This window comes from Colletes latitarsis, chromosome 5 (assembly GCF_051014445.1).
Source record: "Colletes latitarsis isolate SP2378_abdomen chromosome 5, iyColLati1, whole genome shotgun sequence".
In the NCBI taxonomy this organism is placed as follows: Eukaryota; Metazoa; Arthropoda; class Insecta; order Hymenoptera; family Colletidae; genus Colletes; species Colletes latitarsis.
The window spans coordinates 36,668,919-36,679,826 of NC_135138.1; the positions used below are offsets into that span (position 1 = coordinate 36,668,919).

The window sequence follows — 10,908 nt, forward strand, 5'->3', positions numbered from 1 at the left end:
CCTCGGAGAGTACCGAGAGACTTCAATGCGTGGACCTCCGTCGCGAGAGACTTTAATGCTTTACGTACAGGCATCTTCTCAGTAGAAAATCTAGGAGTTAGGTTCAGAAAAATGAACAAAACTATCCTTTCCGTAACTTAAAAAGTATGTTTACTGAAACGATCGATGATCGAAAGTATCACGCGTTAATATTACAGAATATTTTCTTCTTCGTTGCTAAAATATGAATCTGTTATTCGCAAAACAAGATCATTTCTAACACGAGAACTAACATTTCGAAAGATCTACGGCGAGATGGATCACTGGATTCTCCGCGACTTTCTCTACGAATCACAAAAATCCGAGTGAAAATGTTCGGAGAATTATAATACGGTTTGCACAATCGAACGTAAACGCGAGTCGAAGAACAAGGTTTACCGTTATTAGTTACTGTAACAATTCCCCTGTGAACGGGTCAGATATTTGGTAACTCTTAAGTAACAAAGTCCTCAGCTATATTCTAATCAGTACTTTTACGTGCAACTGAAATACACAGATAGTCGAATCTGCGTAATTACAAATGCCGTTATCGTTCGTTTGTCCGTGCTCGAGCACTTTTCTAGACTCGTCCACGAAATAACCACGACTTCGAGCAAAAGTTTCTCGAGCAGGATCGCCAGATTCGCGCCGATCAACGATACCACGATCCACGATCGGCGTACGTACATAGTCCCTTATGGTCCAACACGTATGACCGAGTTAATTCTTGCCGACAGCGGTTAATTGGATATTCGGAACGACGCCGAACTTTGAGGCGAAATTCAGCGTGGTCAGAGACAACGTCTGCCTGCTGGCCTCGTTGTTATTCGTCGAGTTCGCTTGTTCCGTGGTCTTGTCTTTCGGCCGATCTGTCGCCTCGACCGACGTGTTCTCCTCCCTTTCCAGGTCCACGTAATAAACGTACCTCGCCGCGTAGCAGAGCAGCAGCATCTCGATTAGCATCAGGGCATTGTAGGTAACTGAAATCGGACAGGGGAAAGTTGACAGTGCGTGTTCTCTTTATCTCCGTGCGTATGGAAATGTTATCCGGCTCTGACGCTAGCCAACTTGAAAAGACCGGTCGAGGCGGACAACTTTTTTTCATAATTTACACGATTCCTTGTTTAAAAATCGAACAGTCCCCTTTGAAAAGGGCATGGAAAACCTAAAGACGCAACGAAATTATTTCGCGTATCTATATTCATGACTCGTCGTACGCAAAGTGCGGGATACAAAGGACCCGACGTCCACTTATTATATTTTTCTTCAAGTTGAGGTGAAAGGATTACCATTTGCATAGTTTAGTGGCGTGATCGGCGGATTGCACGGGAACAGGCCCGTTAGCGGCAGACTCCTCACAATTGCCGCCTGTAGCTTCGAAAACAACAGCACCAGTTGGGACACTATGGCCTTGCGGGGAAGTTTAGCCTCTGCAAAAATGACCGCGGGTCAGAAGCGTGTATATCCATTAACGCAACGGGGGCGAGGGACAATGGGGGCTTTCCAGAACCTTGGAAATTGCTTCCTGTCGCGCGTTGCTTGTGTGGTCCCTCGCAGGATAATTGCTACGCGTTTAGTTGACGGGATTCGGTCCCCTTCCTATTTTCGTTCCGAGCCGATGTTTTTCTCGTTTACGCGAATACAAATTCTCGAGTTTTCTGGCGTCCATCGGAGCATTTGATTTCACGAAATAAATAAAAATTTTTAAATGACCTACTTCTTCGAATCCCAATTTACCAAGAAGACAAGTAACTTCGGAATTTTGAGAATCGAATGACTTAGCGGAGCGAAAAATCGATTCCAGACGAATTCCAATCGCATTATTGGCATAAGCCCTCGGCATGGCTGTCGAAGGACTACCAGCTATGGTCGAGGGAAACGCAGAAAATTGCTTTGCGGTCGCGTGTTTGGAATAATTTGGTACGGCGGGGCGCGGATAGCAGGAACAGATTATACGAGCAGATCCTTCCTCTTAATTAAGCATACGCGATTTTTACCTGGAGCGACTCTCTGCAGACTCTTCAGGGTAATGGTCAGACCGTATATTCCGAGAAAGATGCTGGCCACAGACAACGGTTGGAGATACAAAGAGTATTGTTTCACGATGCTCGGGTCCTCGATCGACATGAACAGTAACGTGCAGAAAGTCAAGCCCTGAAATCGATCAAAATTAAATATGGAAAATGACAGAAAAACTGGCAGTGGATGCGTTAAAATTAGGTAAACGAAAAAAGGCGATTTTCCATGGAAGGGAGGGGCTCCCTCGAAGTTAACGAGCGAAAAACACTTTCTACGTGGAAAGTAATGGCTGGGAAGCAGGGGTCGAGAAAGCCAAAGTGGAAAAGAAGAAATAACCTGGATAATGGGAAGTTGCAGGACTACCAGCCTGAGCCAGGACAAATTGGCCTCGGTCATTTGAAGATCCGGAAAGGGCAGACAGGGCCAGCAGCAACACGGTCCGACTTTCAGCATTAATGGCGGCGACTTCGTGACCTTTTTGAGGCCTATGTGGACGAGTAGAAGATAAAGTCGGTACAGGGCTATCGTTAGAAAGATTTGGATGACCGTATCCGACAGCAATTGGGTCCTAGAAACGATGGAAATAAAATGTCAGTACAGTTCGATTCAAGGATCAATTAAATCAAATATTTTGGAAAAGAAGCGTTCGAAACGTGGATGGAATTTTCGTGTCGCTGTCTCGCCGTCGTCTTTGTTATCTGGGAAACCGATCAAAAATTTTGGACATCGGAAACGCAGGTGTGACACGGTCCAAAGGCCGAGATTATCACGGGAAATCAAGATCATTAGTCGCGCTGGGCAGAGTTTCGTGGTGTATTTTCAGCGTCGTTAAAAACTGTAGCAAAGGGACCTTTTGTCTCGTCTCGCCTTTTCCACCGTTTCCTAAGTGGATTTTCTGGTCGCTATTTTTCTGGCCTTTAACATTCACCTTCGAGTTTTATCACGTAACGTTATACAATGTTTCCACGTGAAACCTTGAAACTTCATTAACCGCGACCGTTTGTTAAAAAAAACTAAGTGTTTTAACAATGATCTACATTCTAGATGTTGAAGTATGTTTTAATTGCACAGCGAGCACAGGAATTTTCCGATTCCTGAAACTTGGATTTGTGAATTATGGGGTTCGAAATCGTTACCTTGGGATTCCCATAGCTGTTAGACAACAGACACTGACAACTGGATATACCGAAAGGATCATGATGCTGTTAGTCTTGTAAAAGCTCGACTCCTTTTGGTAGAAGATATTGTGGCAAGCATCCACAGCAAAGTATAATGTCAGAGTCGAGAGTATCGCTCCGAAAGTCAATAAACCTATACCAAACGCGTTCAAACCTGAAATATATACAATTTTATTTGTATAGAAATTAACATTACACATTGTGAGAATTTAAATCGACGAGCTAAGAATTGTTGTTAAAAATGATTCATCGACTGTTGATTGAAAGTATTTTTTAAATAAATATTAACTATTTAGAATTTTAATCACCGCGGAGATAAGCGCGGTATTGTCCACAGCTTCTGTAGCAGTTGTTTCAATAGTATTGAATGACTACTGTTTGTTTATTTGGATTGCGATAAACGTAGTGAGAATTTTTATTAAGAAGAGGAAGAACAAAGTTGAACGTCCTAAGCACTCGATGTTGCTGTGTGTGAAGGTAGATTAGAATTCATAGAATAAAATTCCCAGGAAGGCGGTTTTGTAAAACAGGAATTAAAATTGAAATTAACCAGGCTATAGATAATTGACTTTGCTCGTTCATTGTTCGAAACTATTGTATATTCCTGATTTTTGTTACGAAACCATTTCTTTCGCTGATTTCTTGCGTTATATGGATTGAGAAACCCTGTATTAGAGAAACTCTGTGCAACAAACCATTTGACTCTTCATTTTTAACTGTTTCCTGTGTTTTAATGTTAATTTACTCTATTTTCGAAAATTTGATAGATTTCAGGACACTCCGAATTGCATGATCTTTATATAATCGCACCAGAAGTTTATTTAACTTGACCTTGCTAATACGTCGTATAAGTTTGGCCTCGAATCAGCAACCTGTACTTTCCTACTTTTAATAATACTGAAAGCGTTCTTAATGCGATAAAAAGCGATGGCGTCCAAGGCGTTGGACTTCGTGTGCTAAACCATTTTTATATCATCCCATTTACGTTACGTATTGTGTTACGATCGAACCATTACGAGTATTCTCTCACTATTACTTCCCAGTCTATAAAAATGGAAAGTATAATAAATAAGTTCCTCGACAGTTCTCGGTGAATTTGATTTAGAGATATGTAATACACGTGACCGAAGCGTGCGTAAGAAACACGTCGATTATTTTAAAATTACTCGATGCACTTGCATGTTCGTTGCAATTGCATCGCGACGCCCTGTTCTTGTTGCAGAGAAGATTGCCTTGTCCAACTTTTCCCAAGGACAAAATTCACCCTTGTCGGAAATTCATTCCCGCGAATCGATTCCCTTCGACTTGGGCTAATTTATGCGCAAGGTAAACGTCTCGCCCGTACTGTTATAAAGTTTCGGCTAAACGCGTTAAGCAAGACGAAAAAATGATTAATCCGACAGTTTAAATCAGTCGACGTCGCCCGACTATATTAATTTATTCTATGTTAGCGGTACTTTTTATTTTAATCGTTGACGAATGGTTCCCTCCCGTCCCCGCTCGTTCGAAGCCTATCCTTCATGCAAATACGGAACCAGTTTCGACTGCTTGTTTCAACTTGAAAGAATTTAGAGAAAAAAAGATAAATATTCGGTTCTCGTCTTCCCTTTCAGTTCGTTACGTGATTCGAAAGATGCTCGTTGTAGCTTGCACGATGTAATTTTTTAATTCTGCGAAACACACGGTCGCTGATAATTATTTCCTCTTCCTACGTTGAGTGATATAGGAAAAGGACGTTTATTACTTTCGAGTTACGCAATAATCGTTGCTGAGGAAGTTTAACGCGTTTTGCTACAAATATACGGATAGCGCAACTTCGAGCAAGACTTTCACCTACGGGAACCGCGTCTGCGCATGCCTCGTAGATCGGAGCACGCGAAGGGACCGCTGTCAGACGGAATAAACAATGTCGCTTGTCAACGACGACACTCGGGAATCAATTCTCTCGCAAATATAGTCCGAATTTATTCGCATTTCACATAAATCGATAGTCGAATATTTGAAAGTCACGAAGAAAGTATTTCGGAGACGATACACATTGCGCAATACTACTTCCGACAGGTTCCTGCACCTGTCTGCTTACGATAAATGTTTTAAACATTTTTTATTTATTTATTTTATTAGGGTTATTATTTAAATAGACATTCTCCAGTAAATTTATTTGTCGTTTTAACAGTACGTCACGCGTTCAGTGGTGTCCCAGAATGTTTCTTACTTTCTACTAATGCTAACTACAGCGTCGATACGTAACAACCACAACTGCAAACACGGTACTTTCGACGAACAGTTTTGCAGCCTTTTATCGCAAACAAAAGTGATTCACTGATTCGACGGAGGACAAATCGTACAGAGAAATAAAAGGAAGCTTAGAATACTTCAAGAATTACGAAATTATGTTATAATAATACTTTGTGTGAACATAACATCGATTGAATATCGGTCGAATTAAAGTGAAGAAACGTGATGTTAGGGGAAAAGGAATTCCACGCGAAAATAAATAATTCACTTACTTTCTATCTGTTCTATCGCTGAGGGAACGTAATGGTAGTCGCAGGTGAGATTCCTGAAGGAATTCCCCAAGTTCTTGATCTCGTCCGTCATCTTGGTCGCGTCGAAGCCCTCGATTTCGTAAGGTCCGGTCGTGTTCCTTCTTTCTCCGGTGGAATTCTGTCCAGCAGGGTTTGCGAATCGGCGAAACGAACTCGCGGTCTTGAGCGTTTTAAGAACGACGACAGAGCCGAGGCCCTCTTAGCCGGGAACAGTGAGAGTGTGTCCCCACTTATGCTACCGTTGGATCACGATGTTGTAACGAATCGGTGAAAAAGAATCAGTATTGCAGTGATAAGCCTTGTATCTCTTCGACGTTCGTCTCTTTCGCCGTAGACACTTCTGTGCAATGATTATTTTCGAATTTGTCTTGTTCCAAAGATACGAATATATATACTTGCACAATCGCGGAAGAATCAACATTTACGGACGATCGTATAGTCGGGAATGTCGATATCAGAAATTGTTTTGAAATCATGTGTATCGGTGTTTGCGTAGGTGAAAGTTTTCTCGAAAATAGAAGAATCTAAATTTGATTTAACGATAACGAAGATCGATACCAGACTTAGAAAGGATTTTTTGTTAGATGAGAAGATACGAAGATACGGAAACATGAAAAGACGTTGAAGTGTAGTTCAGAAAGTATTTTTGATAAATTATAATAATAATTTGAATCAATTACGGAAATGAAAATTTGGGAATAGGTATACAGTGTAATTGTTTGTGTAGAAAGTATAAAAATATAGGAAGGAAAAGTAAGTACAAATATTTATTGATCTTGCATCGGTATGGTAGAAATTCCCTTATGGTAACTCACCGATAAATGGAATATACATGGTAGCGTCCGAAGAAGCAATCGTTATTATCACCACAGACGGATGGTCTGTGTCCAAAGATCTTCTGTGACCTACGATCGTTGGTCGAAGTAGAAACAAACGAAAGTGCAACCAATGTAAGATGCACAACCAACGAAGAGAGTTGAAAGAGTTTTCAAAAGAATTTGTCTTCAAATAATAATAAACTGCCTAACTATAAATATAAATTCGTTTATTATATCAAGAAACAATTCTAAATTCGCAGCCATTAGCTCGGCGTTACCCACGATAGAAAAGCTTTTTTATCGTGGGTAACACCGATTACCAGGTCTCACCACGTGGAGGTTGCTGCGAGTGGAGACCCGAAGGGAGATAGATGGAATCCAAGTTCCATCGATCTCCCTTTTACATCCTTAGAAACTAGATTAGTCATGCCAAGTAATTATTTTGTTTAAAAAGGGATGAAGCTAAATTGTTGGAGACGCGACGCGACGCGATGCTGAACCGTGCAGCAGATCTTCGGATCGAATCAACACTACCCTTGGTAGATTGATTTCTATTTCTAGAAATCGATCTATCATTGGCAGGCGACTAGATCTTTCGGACAAACTGGACGGCCGATCACATGTTTCGTTCGACGAAACAGTGGTGACCGAAGCAAGAAACGAGAGAACGAGTCGAGAGAAGCTACTTGTTAAATAATTACTTGGCAATACTGGGGGACGCATACAATAGGGACTTAAAATTAACGTCGAAGCTCAAGTCTAATCAAGTTGAAGCTAAAATTCGGACGATAGAAGGAAACAAAGTTCCTTGGATGTTGTACCAAGCAATTATATGGTTAAAAAGAGGGATGAAGCTAAATCGTGGGATACGCGACGCGACGCGACGCGATGCTGTACCGTGCAGCTGATCCGAGGATCGAACCTACTGCCCTTGCTAACTCGATCTCAACAAGAAAACAGAGAACTGCAACTCCGAATCGAGGTCTCCATTTCTCCAACGCAACCCGCCGGGAGCCCGAAGGACCCGACTTAGGCTGTCTGACAAAGAGAGAGTACCTGAGACGGTGTCGACTTCCGCTGGAAGGTATGCGTTTCCGCAGAATACGGAAACTCCACACCTTCCAGCGAAGTGCCGTTTTCCCTCAACCAAGCTTACCAAGGGAAGGCGATTAGATCTTTCGGACCAGATACACGGCCGATCACATGTTTCAATCGATGAAACAGCGGTGACCGAAGCTAGGAACGAGGGAACGAGAAAACGAGAAGCTACTTATTGAATAATTGCTTGGTAGAACGCAGAAATATATAGAATAAAGAAATCTTCGACGTTAATTTTAAGATTCGCGACGAAGCTTAAATCTAACCGACTTAGAATTAAATGTCCCTCGGCGGATGTGGCGTACTCCCTCGATGTCCCTGCGAATAATCTGAAACTAAAATTGATACACATATTAGTGACATACGAAAGGAAATTTAATAACCACCATGCAAACTAGACGAAGCGATGGAATAATTTGTCGTGCTGATGTACCTAAAAGTGAGAATCTATAAGATTCTCGATGCTAGACCTACCTAAGGAAATGTACAAAATTTACACATGTTACGAACAAAGTATTCTACCTATACTTGCGTAATGAGAGTATAAAGTCGAAGTAAAATAGCGAATGATTACAAAAATTGTCCGAAGAACCATACAAACTTCAAAGACGACCAGAAACAAAGATTGAAAATCCAACGCAGAATTAAAAATCCAACGATGAAATCAAAGAATGAAAATACCCAAGAATCAAACAAAATATCTTAGCGAAATAGAATAAGAATAAAAATCTTATTCTAATTAGTGACATCGAAATTCATGAAATAATATACAAACAAAATACATAAGATAATATGGAAACAAAAATGGTACATGATCCAACACAATTATGTCAATTCAACAAATAAGGCAAAAGTAGAAATAGAGAAGGAACACATAACCAGATAAAACCGGACAGTAAAACAACACCGAATTATGACCAAACAAATAAAATAAACTGGTCAATTCTGTGATAATAATATAAACAAGTAAAGTGAACTTACTACTTGTTGAGCATTAGTTACCATTACCAAGGAAGCAGCACCAGAGGTCCAGCTGTAACATAAGAAACGATTTGTAATTTAGCAAACGCGTTAGACAGTTCCATAACGTTGAATTGGTATCAAACGACAAAATAGAAGTGGGGAGAGCAATTTTAAATAGTTCTTACCAGTGGTCATCACGGTCCGGCACTGGTCAGTAGTGGTCAGTAGTGGTCAGTCATCGGATCTCCACTGGTCAGCACTGGTCAGTAGTGGTCAGTTCTGGTCAGTCCTGGTCAGCCCTGGTCAGTCCTGGTCACTCCTGGTCCCCCAGTGGTCAGCACTCCACGAATGGCCTGACTTCGGCCCGCGAGACCCGAGTCCCCTGGATGCTCCAGGGGTACTGAAGAATTTGTTCAGCGGTAGTCTTCTAGTGGGGAAGTCGAAGAGTGGGGAGACAATGTCAACGTGAAGAGTTAAGAACCGCTTGGTCTAGAGAACAATACTATTTCGATTGGTCCCATCTCTTGACCATTTCTGGATCTTCACTGGACCGCTGACCTTGATGTCCACCTCACTGTTGACCACTGGACCATAAGTTAGTCATTGTTGATCATCGACTCATTAAAACTAGTACGAAGATTAAAGCCTTCTTACGAGGATCCCCTTACAATTTGATGCATGATCTTTTTAACATTTTGTTCTACTTTGGAAGAGTGAAAGAGTGAAAAATTCGGATGTGATGTTGGCGTCCTCGTCAGTTGAGAAACTATTCACTGAATTAGTATTGATGGGCAAACAGTTGTAATGTTGGTAATGTTGCGAGTGACACGAGCTCTGGAGCCCCATTACCATTTTCATGTCACTCGCAACATTACCAACAGCAAAAGCCTGCCCATCGGTACTAATTCAGTGAATAGTTTCTCAACTGACCACCATCCATGACACGAATGATCTATGGATCGACTGATAATAAAGACAGAATACTGGTTAAAGGTAAATTTATAATTCTTTAATAAAAAATTGCCCAGACTAGAATACCCCCCTAATATAAACTAATCAATCAGTCAATGTGTCAAGTAAAAGTATACTGCAAAAAGGAAGGGGAACTTGATGACTTTCCCCAGACGCGCACGTATCCATCAAGAATGCACCAACTATAATTAATTCTACGGTTAAAAAAAATAGAAAGCACATAACGTGAACAAAGTATCCGACGTTATTCTTGCAACATAAATAAACTATAAATTCTGTTTTTCATCTTGTCCGGCAAAGAACCGATTCATAAAAGAACTACTCGCGATCTAACGAATGGGGAAAGAATTTTCTAACTTCGTCCTGATCGAACGGAGTTTCTTCCAAAGGGTTTCCTTGGAGGGGAGCAATAATGGGCGCGAAAATCGATTGGAAACGGTGTTCGATCGCGATCGGGGGACCGGTTTCCACGTCACGGACTTTCTTTCTCCTTGAACTTGAAAAATGGCCTTTCCATTTCGTATTGGCGGCACGGATGAAAGCGCGCTGGCATCATCGGATGCTGGAGACGGTGCCGAAAAGCAAGGAGAGTAGGGGTGACGCGTTCCTCCGAGTCTTTGGAGTCCGTGGGGGTGAACAGATGAACCGAGCAGCGTGCACGAGGACAGTCGAAGCGAAATAAGCGGGTAAGATAGAGAGAGAGTTCGAAAGTAGGCCTTCGTCGTTCAGTCAGTAGTCAACTGTGTTCGCAGACGATCGGTTGCCGTAATGGTAAGTTTCCCGGTGGCTCGGACGTGTCATTGTTACCGAATCTATTTCTTCGTTCTTCCACAAACCGGTCGTTTGCCAAACTTACTGAACGATATCAACGATATCGAACGTGGAACGCGGCAAATTAAACTCGCGCGTGGATCGTTGCGTGTCGTGTGACAGAAATCAGTGAATTCGTTCGCGTCGAAATAAGAAAGTTGCTTCTTGTCCCTGGTGAATAACCAGTTGTGAATTGCTTGTCTTTGTGGATACCGAAAGAAAATGATCGAGTCGTTTGCGGCTCGACAAGTGTTTTTTAATCGTACGAGGTCGACGACTTTTGTGTATTTCTTATAATAGGGTAAACGTCCCGATGATCGATACACTGTTTGGACAATCGTCGCTTTGAACGGCAAGGGAACATCCTGGGTATTGTTTTGTCGAATGGCTGAATACATTTGAAACTTGTTAGAATCACTGGGTAACGCGTGAGAGGGATCGTCGAAGACGAAAGTGACTTTCGATTTCGAGGATCGTTATCGC

The 10,908-nt window shown here is 41.8% G+C and overlaps 1 protein-coding gene across 1 annotated transcript; it reads right to left on the reverse strand.

The window, feature by feature from the left end:
• Nucleotides 1-738: 738 nt before the first annotated feature.
• LOC143342065 (organic solute transporter subunit alpha) lies at nucleotides 739-5,816 on the reverse strand. Its single transcript, XM_076765548.1, has 6 exons — nucleotides 5,726-5,816; nucleotides 3,174-3,369; nucleotides 2,374-2,605; nucleotides 2,016-2,172; nucleotides 1,308-1,448; nucleotides 739-998 (listed from the first exon to the last, which is right to left on the reverse strand). The coding sequence occupies exons 1-6, from the start codon at nucleotides 5,814-5,816 to the stop codon at nucleotides 739-741; spliced, it is 1,077 nt and encodes a 358-aa protein (XP_076621663.1).
• Nucleotides 5,817-10,908: the final 5,092 nt, after the last annotated feature.